Here is a 15,586-nt window from a genome sequence, read left to right as displayed (position 1 = left end):
CCCTTCAGAGCTGGGCCCTGCGCCGAGCCCGCCCCGCCTGCCCCACAGTGCCCCCGAAGCCACCTTCTCCTTGTGCAGCCGTGATTCCGAGTGGTCACACATGCTGAGGGGAGGGGTCTCCGTTTGCGGCCAGCCTTGGACATGTCTTTTCTAGGAGTTAAAAATAAAGGATGACCAGTACGTGAAGGACTTGAAGAAGCAGTCGGAAGACATCTGCGTGCTCCTGGAGCGGATGGAGGAGCAAGTGAAGACTGTGATGAAGACCTTCCGCCAGGAGCTCAACCACATCGAGGTGACGGGGTGCAAGGCCCGCTTTCTGCCCGGGGAGGAGGGCTGTCTGTCCTCACCACCTAAGGAGGGGCCCGGGGTCTTGGTCCCCCGCTTCCTGTCTCTGCCCTGGGCTTTCGTGGGCTTATTTACTCATCTAACAAATATTCGTCAAGCATCTGCTGTTGCCAGGCACGGTGCCAGGGGCTGGATACAGCCATGGACAGAACAAGGTCCTGGACGAAACCTGTGCCCTGTAGGGGACAGCTAGACAGCAAGCAGACACATGGCTAAGCAAATAACTTGACAGGTGGTGATAAGGGCTCTGGAAGAATATGAAACTGGGTAAGGGCGAGAGCAGTGGAGGAGGGAGCACAGTGTTGCATAACCGTTATTGATCTGATTTGTTTATGACAGTCAGGGATGAGGGATGGGAGAGGGGAATGAATGCCAAACAGGACTCAGGAATCAGTACTTCGAGTGAAACATTAAATTGAAACGGGGACTTGGATCTTTCCAAAGTGAAAGGGAGCCAGGAGGAGGGGCCCCTCTCTCTTTGTATTGTTAAAGACTCATTTCTGCGGCCCAGGTCTCCTCGTGAGCTCCGGGCTGCCGTGGCTTCACGGGAACCCCAACCACAGCACGCACCAACCCAAGCATGGTTGCATCGGAGGCCAGGGTTTGCCCTGCGACTGCCAACCGGGGCATTGGCCTCCCTCCAGCTCCCTGCCTCGGAGACTGGTTCAGCCACAGGGCGGTTGGCACGTTTCCTCCCTAAACTAGTGTGAAGGACACGCTTTATAACAGGAATTTCCACGCAGCTCCTTCGGCGTGTCTGCCTTGGGTTTGTGTGTGGTTGGTGTGGGCTCTTGGATACGGTGGGACCTGCCTACGCCGCCGAGCGGACGCAAGAGCCCTTTTCCTTCTCGGTCGTAGAAAGCATTTGAGGTGGAGCGGCAGGAGCTCCTGTCCAGTAACAAGAAGAAATGGGAGCGGGCGCTGCAGGCTCACAACGCCAAAGAGGTAGGTGGGGGCGGGGAGGGATGGGGGTGTCACGGTGGTCCGTGCGGGCTGGGCGATGTCCTCTGTGGTGGGAGAGCTGGCCCGGTGTAGCGGGGGGAGGGTGGCCACGGCGGGCGGGCGGTGCTGCTCTTCGTTCATCGGTGTGGCCCTGCCGGGGGCCCTTACCCCTGGCCGCGGGGCCCCCTTGGCGGCTCACTGTGGTTTCCACGGTCCTGCCACTTTCTCTCTCCCTTGTTTCCCGGGCATCTCTCTCAGCCAGGGATATTTCTGTGGCCCAAGAAAGTGCTTTAAGACACATAGTCAAGGGTGCAGGGCCATCACTTTATTTCAGAAATATAAGGCACAAAGAAACAACTTGGCCAAGGTTCACAGGATCCTTTTCCTCTTTTTTAAGAAATACAAACATCTGCCTGCAGGGTCTGTGCTAAACTGATTCCCACCCCCCCCCATTTATTTTTCAGTTACAGTTGACACACAATATGATATTAGTTTCAGGTGCACAACACCGTGATTAGATATTTATATACCTTGTGAGATGGTCGCCCTGATAAGTCTCGTACCCCCAGCAGCAGTGTTAACATGTATTAGTTCACACACACACTCCATCCATGCTTTGGTTCCGGCCCTCCGGTCCAGTTTAAGAACCCATTGTGGCCCTCGAGTCAAAAAGTTTGCCCACCCCTGCCCTGGCACCACACAGGAGTTATGACAAGGTTGCTGGCTGCTCCCTCCACTGTACTTGACATCCCCGTGTGCTTAGCTGCCTCCTGGAGCATTCCTCTTGGAATTTCTGGAGTAAGGGCCCCACTGAGCAATTCAAAGCCTTGGGCACAGGGACTTCTGAGCGCCAACAGATCCCTCGGGAGTCCTGACACTTGCAGACGTGCCCTGTGCCACACTTGTCAGGCCCCTGACGGACTGAGCCCGGACAGGGACGGGGCCTGACTTCCCCCCCGTCTTCCCCTGCCTTCAGCTGGAGTATCTCATGAACCGCCTCAAGAAGGTCGAGGACTATGAGAAGCAGCTGAGCAAGCAGAGGATCTGGGACTTCGAGGAGTACAACATGATTAAGATCAAGCTGGAGCAGGACGTGCAGGTACCACGCAGGCCTCGGCCAGAGCAGGCGGAGAGCCCGGGAGCCCTCGTCCTCGTCTGCCAGTAACATTGCCGAGTGGCCCATTGAGCAGGTGCTTGTTGCTGACCTGCTTTCTTTGGCATGGCCATCTCTGAAGGCACTCACGTGCAAGATCCACGTGAAGATGTGCTCTCTTCAGTAAACTAGGGGAGAACCGCCAGATGCCTAAAGGGGTCTGGAAAGCATGAGCCACGGGGAAGCATTGAGAGAACTGTGCATTTTAGCGGAGCAGAGGGAAATGTTAGCCGTGTCCCAGGGCCGAAACTAGGCCAGTGGCCATCTAATGAGCGTCTTCCATATTCCAGGCCGTGTAGGCAGTTTCTCTAATCCTTACATTAATAGGAAAGGGAGAAATCACTAACAGCATCTTCGATGCCCGAAAACTGAGGCTCGGAGACAAGGTCCTTATCAGGTAAATGGTATCCCCGGGACTCGAACCCCGTTCTCTCTGGCTCGATAGCCTGTATCTTTGCCATTATTCCAAACAGCCCCCTGACTGGCGGTTGGACGTTGCTGTAGGGCAGATTCTGAGTCACCCTCAGAACTATCCGATGTAGAAAAGGTTAGCCCTCCAAACAGAGTCCCAGATCTCGGAGAGGATTCAAAGGCGGAATGACCGTCTGTCTTCAGTGGGAGGGTCCCTGCAGTGGGAAGGAGCTTAGACTTTCTCGTTTCTAAAGTTCTTTCCAAGCCTAGATCCTGTGTTTCAACACCAGTTTTAAAGAGTACATCTGCAATTGCATGCAGATGCAATACGATTTCATCTTACTGTTCAAGTTCGGTGTATTCATTTCAGTCTCCACTAGGAAAGCATGTTAGATGACAGTTTTTCCACGTAGCCTTTGGTAGGATTTTACGTGAAGAAGTGAAATAAAAAGCCCCATTAGACTACAAATATTTTTACCAGTCTGGAGAATTTTCCTTGGCCTTTCTCAGATTAATGTCATGGAAATGAGAGTTACTGACAAAGAACAATAGAGCCTGTAATAGAGCAGTACTATTCGTGTGGGCTGCATACATTACACTTTTTGATGAAAATGGCTATTGTTAAGCTTTCTAAAGTTATCTTGGTAATATGATAATTTATGTGGCAAAACTATACCCCATTGACCTCAAACAGAGCAATAATGGAATGTCGTATTCTTTTGTTGTTGTTGTGTTTTTTCATTTGTGGTAAGAGCACTTAATATAAGATCTACCCTTTAGTAAAGTTTTAAGTATACAATATGGACTTGTTAACCACAGGCCCCTGTTGTACAGTAAATCCCCGGAACTTATTCATCCCGTGTGACCAAAACTTGGTATCCTTTGACCAATGCCTCCCCATTTCCCCCACCCCCAGCCCCTGGCAGCCCTGGTAGCAAGTTCTACTCTCTGCTTTTATGAGTTGGACTATTTTAGATCCCACTTGCAGATCTTTCTGTGTCTGGTTTATTTCACTTAGCACAACATCCTCCAGGCCCATCCATATTGTGGCATATGGCAGAATTTCCTTCCTTTTTCCAGGATGAATAATATTCCATTGTATGTATAGGCTGTGTTTTCTTTATCCATTAGTCCATTGCTGGACATTTAGTTTATTTTCACATCTTGGCTCTTGTGAATAATGCTGCAATGAACACAGAATACAGATATCTCTTCAAAATCCAGATTTTAGTTCCTGTGCATACCCAGAATTGGGACTGCTGGGCCAAATGATAATTCTATTTAGCCCTGGCCAGTGTTGCTAAGTGGTTAGAGCATCAGATTGCAAACTGAAGGGTCACGGGTTTGATTCTAGTCAAGGGCAGCCAATTGATATGGCTCTCTCACATCAATGCCTCTCTCTCTCTCTCTCTCTCTCTCTCTCTCGCCCTACCCCCTCTCTTCTTCCCTACTCCCTTCCACTCTCTCTAAAATCAATGGGAAAAAAATCCTTCAGTGAGAATTAACCAAAAGAAAGAGAAGATAATTCTATTTTTAATTTTTTAAGGAGCCTCCGTATTGTTTCCATAGTGGCCGCACCCATTTACATTCTTACCAACAGGGTGCAGGGTTCCCTTCTCTCCACATCCTTGACAACACTTGTTTTTCTTTGTTATTTTGATCATAGTCATCCTAACAGGTGTAAGGAGGCATTTCATTGTAGTTTTGCTTTTAATTTCCCTGATGATCAGTGATATTGAGCACTTTTCGTGTACCTGTTGGCCATTTGTATGTCTTTGGAGAAATGTCTGTTCAGGTCCTTCAGCCACTTTCTAATTGGGTAATTTATTGTTTGCTATTGAGTTGTAGGAGTGGGACCTTGTGTTCTTAATTTTTAAATGCTTGACCGAAACCAAAACCTTCTGGTACATGGGAAGATTATAGGGGTGTGGAGGTGTAATTAAGGAAGTGAGGGACAGAGGGGCACCGAGCCTGGGAGACCTGGCAGTCCTGGCTCCCCGTGTCTGGAAGGACTGATGGCGGAGTGTGGGTATGTGGGGGGCAGGCTGATGGCGATACTCAGAGTGGGAAAGTGTGTGCAGTTCCCTGCAAAACGGATCTTTCCTGTGTTAGAATGGAAACCAGGAGTACGCTGTACCGCATTATCCCTTTAATGGGAGAATAGAATCAGACCGGAGACTTCCCGTATTGCAATGCTATGATATTTTAGTAAATTGGACTTAGTCATAGTGCCTCTTAGCTTCACCTTCACTGGACATTAAAGTCAAGTAGCATCGATCTTTGCCAAGTAGATGTGTCATGCAGCACAACTTCACATTTGGTCTTCCTAACTAATTCGTAGCACTGTTTCAGTTCTGAAATATGGAACCAGAGTGTGTGCAAATTACAAACATAGAGAGGCTCCAATACACTTGGGTTTGGTTTGATGGGTAAAGTAGAAGAAAAGCCGAGCCCCTTGAATGAATTTCGTGCATTGGGCCTCTAGTGTGTGTGTGTGTGTGTGTGTGTGTGTGTGTGTGTGTGTGTGTGTGTGTGTTTTAAGGGCCTTATGTGCTCATTTAAACTTGTAAAATGGTTTAGTTCAACTTTAGGGGCTGTTACTTTTAATACCAGAACATTAATCACAACATAAAGTACAACTTTGCTAAATATCTTTGGATAATTGAAAAATGAGTGAAGACATTTAACATAATGCATCATTATTTTAAAACATAAACTACTCAGTGTGTGGCAATCAAGAATGGCTGTATGCTGAGACGAAACCCTGAGATAATTAGCAATAGAGTCAGCGGTACTGAAATAGGTGAGCATGGGTGTTGCAAACAAACAGTGAGCAGTGCAATTCCTGTCATCGCCGGCTGCAGACTCTGTACTGTGAGAGGCACAGACTGTGATCACTTCTGTAAGTTCAGCGACAGCACAGCCAATAACTCCTAAATGACGTCGTGAACTTGAATCCCCCCACTCCCAACCCCCACCCCCGGGCTGCCTTGGGACAGAGCTGAGTGAAGGAGTGGCTGACCTGTGGTTCCTGGAGATGGTAAGGAGAGGGGCCCGGCGCCAGCCCTCTAAGAACGTAACTAGCAACGTGCAGGAGCAAACGTGTTCCACAAGAGGAAAGAAAATCGCTAACAAATATTCAGCTGCACGCACAAGCAAAGCGATGCAAATCAAAGCCGTCCCCAAGAGGAAAGAAAATCGCTAACAAATATTCAGCCGCACGCACAAGCAAAGCGATGCAAATCGAAGCCGTCACGTGACGGGTTAGCATTACCATTTGCCTAGAAAATCAGCACAGATTTAAGTTCTTTCAGGTCACAAAGAAAAGACGTGACCTAGTTACGTTAGTGCAGAGTTTTGTAAATTGTGTTCAGAGGGGTGAGACGCTAGTGGTGTTTTCACAAAACTAACCAAAAGGGTGACACCAATGACATTGTTTTCCTTCCAAGATGTCTAATGTAGGAAATAGCTACGAAATCGCTAACAAATATTCAGCTGCACGCACAAGCAAAGCGATGCAAATCAAAGCCGTCCCGTGACGGGTTAGTATTACCATTTGCCTAGAAAACAGCACAGATTTAAGTTTTTCAGGTCACAAAGAAAAGACGTGACCTAGTTACGTTAGTGCAGAGTTTTGTAAATTGTGTTCAGAGGGGTGAGACGCTAGTGGTGTTTTCACAAAACTAACCAAAAGGGTGACACCAATGACATTGTTTTCCTTCCAAGATGTCTGATGTAGGAAATAGCTACGGTTGTGTAATTATCTGCCTTGAAGAGGAAAGTTACACGAAAGTTCACAGGACAGAGCTGTGTTTATAACTCGCGCCGTCACTGTGTCATAATATTAAAACTGTCTGTGTCTGGGGGAGTCTGGGAAGTGACGTCTACATGATAAGGGCTTATTGCAAAGCTACGAGGAACAGGTCCGTGGGCATCATCGGAGCAGACAGCCAGGCGCTCCGGGGCCCAGGGCTCCCCACCATCAGAGGGAAGACCACTCATTGTCCTTACAAACCCAGAGCGGCTCTGGAGACCCTCCTTCTCCGTGGATGTCCCTGCTTTCTCCGGCCGTCACCCTCCAACCTGGAGCTTTGCTATTGGACTTTGTGCTGTGCCACCTCATAGACCAGTCCCCTCCCCTGTGTGCAGGGCTGGTTGCCCTGGCAGCGGGAGGATGGGTTTCATCTGGGCATGGAAGCATTAATTATGGCAGCTCTGCGGGAAGAGCTGCCTCGAGCCCCTTTCCCTGGAGATACCTGGCTGTCCCTAGAGGGGCACCGGGCTGAGAAGCACTCAACCTGGGACCGGCCAGGGTAATGGCACCTGAACAGAGGCTGCACGGTCAGCATCTCCCATAGGCCCTTAGGGATGTTGTTCCAGCCAGAAGTTTTCAAATTAAGTTGAATCATGCTCGGGAAGAGTGGGGTGCAGCTCCGGACAGCTCCCTGCCCCACCCCCAGCACCCCGCCCAAGGGCCGGGCCTGCACTCATAACCGCATAGCCTGCCCTGTGCCACGCTCAGTGCTGACAGGGCATGGGGAAGGGGCATGTGTGCACACGGCCAGTGGGAGTGTCGGCCGTAAATTGCCCTTTGGAAAGCCATGTATTGAGAGCCTTTGACCTAGTAATTTCACTTCTGAGAATCTAGTTTAAGAAAAAAAAATACCCCGAAGGTTTTCTATCCAGTGGTTCCCAGAATTTTGTTAATATTTAAAATGATCAAAACAATATAAATGTACAATTGTAGGGACATGGTAAAATATGATATATGATAAATATCCCACACATACTTTATGTAGAATACGTTGTTATACACAAGTATGCACCGTTAAAATGATGTTAATAGAACTTGATGAACATGGACAATTCTTATGTTGTAATATGAAGGAAGGAAAATAGGGTATAAAATGTGAAGGACACAGGAAGGACACATGTCACTATGTTAACAGAGTTGCCTTTGGGAAGTGAATTATGGGTAGTTTTTCCTCCCCTTCTCCTAGGTCTTCTTTTTCCTTACTGTATTTTCCATAGTGAGCAAACACTGGCCTCTAAGCCAGGAAACGTTGTTCCCGAGAAAACCGTATGACTAGTGAAAGTAAATAAAAATTTGACTAAGCAAGCAGAGAAATGGAGAGGCACGTTGGTTACCATCCCGGCGACCAGTGTGGCTCTTCATTGACCACCTGTTAAAGAACAGAGAGGGGCCGTTCTGAAGGGCCGTTCAAACCCTGGGCCCTGAGCGGAGGTTGAAAATCTCGGGGAGAGCTGAGTAGGGCATTGCTGACTAATCCCTCCAGTTACGAGGTGGGGATCACGGGATCCCACAGGACCGGGAAATGACTCACCCCTGACAAAGTGTCACAGCACCTTTGTCCTCCTCTGCCTCGTCTCCGTCTCCGGGGCAGGCCCTCCTTGAAGATGGCTCATGGGGGCAGTGATAGCGGCTGGGATCACTTCCTCTGCGGATTCCCTGGCGGAGGGAGGTGGGGAGACAGTTGAAAGGGCACTGTGACTTGTCGCTGCTTATCGAGATCTGGCTACAGTCAGGCGCATCCTGCTTCCTGCCCTTCCACCCAGGAAGGGCATGAGCAAGCCTGGCTGTGTCTGCCCTGCCTCCAGCTTGCCCCCTCTCATCTTTCTCCCTCCGGCTGCCAGCATGGTCTTTCTACCCTGCCTGGACCGGCCACTCCACTCTTCTGCTTCACATCGCCAGGGGCCTCCGCTGCCTTCAGGATGAAGCGTTCAGTTCCCTGCTTGGTCAGGCCCTGCTGCTCAGTCAGCCTCCTTTCTGGCCATCCTCGCCTCAGACCTCAATCTTAAAGTGCCCGGGGTTTCCCCAAAGCAGTCTCTCCAGAACTTTCTCCTCTCAGGTGTAACTCCACCAGAGTAACTCCTCCCCGTTCTCCAGGTGTCAGTTAGGCATGCCAATGTCATCTTTTTAGGGGTCCCTGCCCTGGCCTCGAAAGTACTCCTCTCACATGGCCCGCGGACCATAGTTTGAGGACCCCTGCTCTAGAACTTTCTCCTCTCAGGTGTAACTCTACCAGAGTAACTCCTCCCCGTGCTCCAGGTGTCAGTTAGGCATGCCGATGCCATCTTTTCAGGGGTCCCTGCCCTGGCCTTGAAAGTACTCCTCTCACGGTGTGTATACATTTTGGGGGACACCCTATATTTGCCGAATGCATGAATACAGCTAACGGAAACCCCCAAAATAAGGAAGGCGTGCCTGTCCTCCCTTAAAATGAACATGGCATAATTATGCAAAGTGTGTGTATACATTTTGGGGGGCACCCTATATTTGCCGAATGCATGAATACAGCTCACGGAAACCCCCAAAATAAGGAAGGCGTGCCTGACCTCCCTTAAAATGAACATGGGCTGCTAAACACTAACCCTGCCAATGGGAAGGTCAGAGTGGGAACACTGCAGGTTTCCATGGTAACATTAACCTTTACAGTATTTTTAGGGGGTGACTCAGATCTCTAATGCGCCAGAGGGATAGCTGGTAGTTGCATGATTTATGTATTTTTTTTCTGGTTGGTCTTCAACTTGCCTCTCCTGATAGATTTTCTAAGGGTTCAGGTGGGACATGTGCCCTTAAGGGTCCTCTGGTCTGACTCCAGAATGCGCCATCAGGGATCCTCAGGTGTAACAAATTATACCAGGGCCAATGAGTATTATTTTTTTAAAAAACTTTAACTTTAGATTCTCGAGCAACAGCTTCAGCAAATGAAAGCAACTTACCAGCTAAACCAAGAGAAGCTAGAGTACAACTTCCAGGTCCTGAAGAAGAGAGACGAGGAGAGCACGATGATTAAGTCCCAGCAGAAGAGGAAGATGAACCGGTGAGCGGGCTCGGCCCCCTTCTCCTGGGTCCTCCGTGCTGCAAAGAGGGTGGGCTCGAACACTGCCCTTTCGCAGGAGTGTAAACTGTAAAAAATAGAGCTGACTTTGTTAGAAGAGATTTTTATTTTTAGAAAAGATAATACATTCAACTGGTTCCCCCACCTCCTCCTAGGAAAGAGTTTACAGCAAAAAGTGAGCTGGGAATGCGGGGATGTGACAGGTCCCAGGGCAAAGCGGGAGGGATCAGAAAGGTAGATGTTTGATTGAACGTTCGCTCAGTGGGAGAAGGGGCTTGGTAGGGTGGGAGGGAGGAAGTGCGGAGGCCAAGCATGGGTTCCCGATCCACATGGCAGCACCGTGAGCGGCACCATCCCCACCACCACCTCCACTGGCTCTTCCCTCTGCTGTCAAACGTCAAACGTACACGGATTCCCTTCTCTTGAAAACCCTCCCACCGACCCTGCTGCTCCGCTGGGTGCACACTGTCTTTTTTCTCTTGTTTCCTTTTTCCTTGTTCCTTTCCTCGCCCTTTGCCCCTCTGCCCTCCTCCAACATTCATAATTTGACCTGTGACCCCATCATCGTACAGAAACTTCCCTCTGTAGGGTGCCGATGATGCCACTCTAGCCAAGCCCCACGGCTTCCCCTCAGGCCTTGTCCTGTTATTGCTGGATAATCACCGAAGCTCGGAAATGTTCTCCTCTGGTTTGCATGTCGCTAAAAGATACGCTCTTCTTTCTCAATTTATTCCTAATTTGTTTCCTGGGGTGGTTCTGCTTTTTCTTGCCTGATAAGTTATTCTAGAAAGCATTTTACCCCCCTCTACCACTCCCCCCCTTTTTTTAATTTCAATGCCCTAAACATCAGTCTCGCGGCTTTGAATATCACTTCTTGGTTACGACTACCGACTTCATAGTCCTAATCCCAGCCTCACCTCCTCACTTTGCCTGGAAGAGTCCTGGTCATCTCCAGGGTACGCTTTGTAGAATGAGCCTTGCTGACCCTCCCGGGTTTCCAGTCCCCTCCTCACTCCCCTTTACCCCTAGTTTTCGGCCAGGCACCGGGGACCTGACTTGCAGCCCTCCCTTCCCACCCACTCCTTTCCTGCTGCCTTGCTCAGACCGTCAGGGTACCCCTGGGGTGTATCTTTGTGTCATTGACTTCTGTAACCAGAATGGCACAAGGAAACTCCTTTACTAAATAACGTTGAAAAAACACTTTGGGATGGTGACTAAAAAACTTTTTTTTGACACCTCTATATGGAAGTTCTCCTAGAATGCTATAGTTAAGAAAACGAATTAGCCTGGCCGGTGTGGCTCAGTGGTTGAGCGTGGAGACTGTGAATCAGGAGATCATGGTTCAGTTCCCAGTCAGGACACATCCCTGGGTTTCGGGCTCCATCCCCAGTGTGGGGCGTGCAGGAGGCAGCCCATCAATGATTCTCTGTCATCATTTGATGTTTCTATCCCTCCCTCTCCTTTCCTCTCTGAAATCAATAAGAATATATTTTCAAAAAAGAAAATGAATTAGATACTTCTTTTTTTTATTTTTATCAGGGACCAAGTTAACTCATTTTCACTTGTTATTGAGGATGAAAATACAGATGATCGGTGTTGGTGTTTTGGGGACCTTCTGATTATTTCAGAACAATGCTTCAGAGGGAAATCGTTATTTTTAGAATTTTCCAACTTCAACTCTGTCAGCCTTCGAGCGCTCGGCTCCTGTGTAAGTGGGGCACTGACACAAGACACCTCTCCAGGAGTTTGAAGTCTGAAGCTCGGTCCCGGGTCTCAAAGCTGTGCCTGCCATGCATATTTCATGCGACAAGTTTCCATGCGCAGAGCTCCTGTGAGCTGGCAGGCGGGAGCTGCGGCAGGCAGGCCGGCATCCTCAGCGCTACTGGCCAGGTTGTCCCAGTCACTGTGCTGGAACCCGTGGCCACTCCCCTCCCCTGCAGGCCAGGGGCAGTCAGATGCCTCCCCGCTGGGCTCCCCTGGCACTGGTGTGAGTCTCCGATAGCATGTCTCACACCGTCCCGTTATTAATGTTTGTCTTTGTCTCCGACTGGATGGATATCTCTTATTCATCTCTGCGTTGGAACAGATCTTTGGCACGAAAGAGACCTTTTATGTTTGATGAATGAATGAATGAGTTATTGGACCTGTTAACAGCATCAGCTCTTTGAGAACGGAGGGCTTATATATTGGAGAACTCATAGATCGTAGGCTTGTGATGCGCAGTTTTAGTTTTTTCCTTCCTATCTGCCTTATTTCAGGAGCTCAGAAGTTGAGATTTTTAATAAGTGAGGTTGGTGCCAGGTAGGGACGCTGGCAAACGGTGTGTGGAGGAAGATTCGGTCGCACTCTTGCATAGGAGGTGGCCTCCGGTGGGTTTGGGCGTCTGGGCGAGTTTTAAATGCGTTTACTTCTGGCCGCTCCCATGACCCCCTGCTGCCTGCCTCCCCTTGATCACAGCTGGAGCTGCGTTGGGGACTATGGGGGAGGGTTTTCTGCCCGTCCATGCCTGGTCCTGGGTTCTGCGGAACCAGCGAAGTAGGTGAGAGGACATTACACCTTCTGCTCAGCAGCACTGACTTTCCCTCCTCCACCAGCCTGCACGACGTCCTGAACAACCTGCGATCCAAGTATGCCAAGCAGATAAAGCAGTTTCAGGAGGAGAACCAGTCACTAACCTCGGACTACAAACGCCTGGTGGTACAATTCAAGGAGCTGCAGAAAGCCATGAGGTATTTCAGGGACTTGGGTCTTAGAATAGAGGCCGTAAGCGTTGGGTTGGTGGTGGTCATGGTTTCACTAGACTTTGATATCAGCAGCGTTTTTTGGGGAGCTGGGCCAGGGCACCCCAGAGTCCTTTGTGCTGTCTGCCTTGTTCCTCTATTTGCGCGTCACCTCCCGTTTCTTGAGACTTCCTGGGAGGGCTTTCAGTCTGTCATAGGTGAGGGTCAGTGGCCCAAGAGATCGGGCCAGGCCCAGGATTCACCCCAATTCTGTCTCAGGTCTTGCTCTCCTACTAATGGAAGGGGCCCTAGCCAGGCCCTGGGGTCCGCTGACCATGCTCAGTCATCTCTCCTTCACAGGCATTTTGTACTCATCGACGAGGAGAAGTTTCGGGACTTTTGGGTGATGAATGAAGAGGAGGCGAAGGGTCTGATAAGCAGAGCCTTGGATGTAGACAAGATCATCCACACCCAGCACCTGGGCCTTCCCTGGACGGCACCTGATTTCTGGTTCCTGAAGAACGTGGGGCCTCTATTTCAGCAGCAGCAGAAGTCCGCCACGCAAATACTAGAGGAAGTGCTGATGCAAACAGGTGAGGAGGACAGAGTCCTGGGCCCGAGGGGCCCCCTGAGGGCATCAGGTCCACCCACTCATTTTCCAAACAAGGAAACTGCGGTCTAGAGAAGGGGGCAGGGGCCTCATGGCTGAGAGGTCTGTAGGGGACAATTGGTGGACATGGCTGGCACGTCTCTAATTCATAGCTCTACCCTCCCCGCTGTGTCAGGAACTGGAAGTTGGACCTAGAAGCCTGATGTCCGATGCAGGTTTGATTTGTTTTGGCCAAGGACACTGCTGTGCCCCCCCAGGGTCAGGCTGTCTCTGTTTTTGCGATGTTAGCGATCATTGCGCAAGATCCGCTAAAGGCACCAGGGATGGCAAAATGGCGATATTCTGCATTTTGTCACAGTGTCATCATTTGTTAGCTGGGACAGTGCTGAAAAGAGGCTCTTCCCCTCGTCAACTGCCTGTGACTCCGAGATACAGTTTGTACGGGAAAAGCAGGATAGATGCTTGTTCTTTCTCTATTTCCCTCTTTGCAGAATGAATGGGTTGTGGAGCTAGCATCTTCCAAAGGTCACCAGTGTTGTTTTGTATATATCAGAAAGCATCTTTGTAAACACATGGGTTTAAACAAATTTGATATGTTTTGGTTGATGCAATTATTATTGCTACTGATGCTCCAATTGTCCCATCTTTGGCCAGTGGGAGTCTCTTCGTGTTGCCTTCTGGGTCCTTTAGACACCACCCCCACTCCCCCCACTCCCCCCCCACTCCATCCCCGTCATCTTTGACAGCTTCCTGGCTTCCAGAATGACCAGAGGTTCCAGGCTCACATGATACTCTTCCTGCTCCAAGTTTAGAAGCAGCCATTTCTCTAAGGAGACCTGGTTCTTTTTCATAGGGAATGGTATTTTTTTATTTATTTTTATTTTTTGGTTAATCTTCACCCACGGATATTTTTTCCATTGATTTTGAGAGAAAGTACTGAAGGGAAGGGGGAAGGAGAGAGAGAGAGAGAGAGAGAGAGAGAGAGAGAGAGAGAGAATAAAAAAAAACATTGCCCCGGTTTGGCTCAGTGGAAAGAGCATCAGCCTGTGGACTGAAGGGTCCTGGTCCGATTCCAGTCAAGGGCATGTACCTCGGTTGCAGGCTCGATCCCCAGCCCTGGCCGGGGCATGTGCGAAGTGATCTAGTGGTTGCCTCCTGCATGTGCTGGATCAGAGGGTAAATGCCCCTGCAGTTTTGTTGGATATGGCGCTGTAGGGTGGTACCATTGTGCGTTCCAACCAGCAATTTCATATGTTGTCATTGCCAAATGCTCTTCATATATCTGATCTCCTTTTGCCTCTTGAACAACTAGTAAAGCCTGGATAGTACAATGGCTGTTATTCCTATTTTCAGATGAAGAACATACAGGCTAAAACACTTAAAAGTATTCCATTTTAATGAGGAAAATGTTTGCCTCTTGCTGTCAGCCACCGGTTCCCGGTGGTGATATCCTCCTGTGAGGCAGCGCTTTCCCGTTAGGCCGGCTGCTTCCCAGCTGCTGAGGTTTAGGAACCAGGCGGCAAGTCTGCTGGATGGAGCTCTGAAATACGAGTGACCCGGCTCACACTGTCCGGAGCTCCCACGTCCTGGCCACGGCTGGATTTTGAGTAAGATGTTTCCAGGCAGATGGAATTCACAAAAGTGGGCCATATAATCTGTCCACCACTGGTAGAATTCTCCAGTCTCTTATTCCGGCCCGTCTTCCCCACACAATCGGCTTTCTTCAGCTAAAGAGCCTTGCCAGCGCCTTAAAGGGGCTTCTTCAAGGTGAATGCTCTCCAGGGAAGACGTTTGAGTTTCTCAGCGTAGGCCAGGCCAAGGAATGATCCCCTTTTCCTTCCCTCTCGCTCTTCTCTGCCCGCCCGTCTGCAGAAGGGGAGGGGTCGGAGGAGGCTGACCAAGAGCTGGAGTCTTACCTGGACCTGCCCAAGCAGGTTTCAGCCAGCACGACCAGGAAGATCCTGATGCTCCTGTGTGACGAGTCGGTGAGGGGCCTCGGCACGGGCTGCGGGGGGGTGGGGGGGGGCGTACGGACTTCCTGCTGTCGCTTCCCGTGGGCTCTTCTGATGAGTCCGGCTGGCTCAGCTGAGGCCTGGAGCAGGCGTGGCCCGGCCCCCGGGAGTGCTGCTGGGGGACCTCACAGACAGGCCGAGCCAGGCAGGCGTAGGCCAGGCTCCTGCTACTTCCAACAAGATGCTCATCCTGCAAGGGAAGGGGCACCGTGTCGCCTCCATGAGCCCACCTGCCAAGGACGGTGGCCATGCCTTTCTCGGGGAGCTCCTTGGACATGGGCGACTATGGGTGCGCTGGGCTGCGGCTGCCTGCATGCCTGTTAGCAGAACCCGCTCGGCTCAGGGAAGGGGCTGCCTCGGAGCTGGTTCAGCTGGCGGTGGGGTGGTGACCAACGTAATGGGTATTTCTTTGATTTCAGTTTTGAGGTGATGGAGGAGGTGGAGCAAGGCCAGCAGCCTCCCACCCCGGGGGGCAGTTGGGACCGTTTTCTTGGGCCCCAAGGCTGGCTCCTGGCCCTGACAGCTCCTGC

At 50.3% G+C, this 15,586-nt stretch overlaps 1 protein-coding gene across 1 annotated transcript in view; it reads left to right on the top strand.

Moving 5' to 3' along the window:
• DRC1 (dynein regulatory complex subunit 1) overlaps window positions 1–15,586 on the top strand; it is a 52,027-nt gene that overhangs the window by 8,524 nt on the left and 27,917 nt on the right. Inside the window, exons 5-11 of the mRNA XM_015566372.1 lie at window positions 155–292; window positions 1,204–1,290; window positions 2,264–2,386; window positions 9,557–9,696; window positions 12,309–12,443; window positions 12,795–13,027; window positions 14,917–15,029. Coding sequence (XP_015421858.1) covers window positions 155–292; window positions 1,204–1,290; window positions 2,264–2,386; window positions 9,557–9,696; window positions 12,309–12,443; window positions 12,795–13,027; window positions 14,917–15,029 — 969 coding nt within the window. The remainder of the gene's footprint in view (window positions 1–154; window positions 293–1,203; window positions 1,291–2,263; window positions 2,387–9,556; window positions 9,697–12,308; window positions 12,444–12,794; window positions 13,028–14,916; window positions 15,030–15,586) is intronic.

The sequence above is a fragment of the Myotis davidii genome, unplaced genomic scaffold, assembly GCF_000327345.1.
Source record: "Myotis davidii unplaced genomic scaffold, ASM32734v1 scaffold238, whole genome shotgun sequence".
Classification (NCBI taxonomy): domain Eukaryota; kingdom Metazoa; phylum Chordata; class Mammalia; order Chiroptera; family Vespertilionidae; genus Myotis; species Myotis davidii.
Note: the sequence above shows the minus strand (reverse complement) of the source record. Positions and strands in the feature narration are given on the sequence as shown.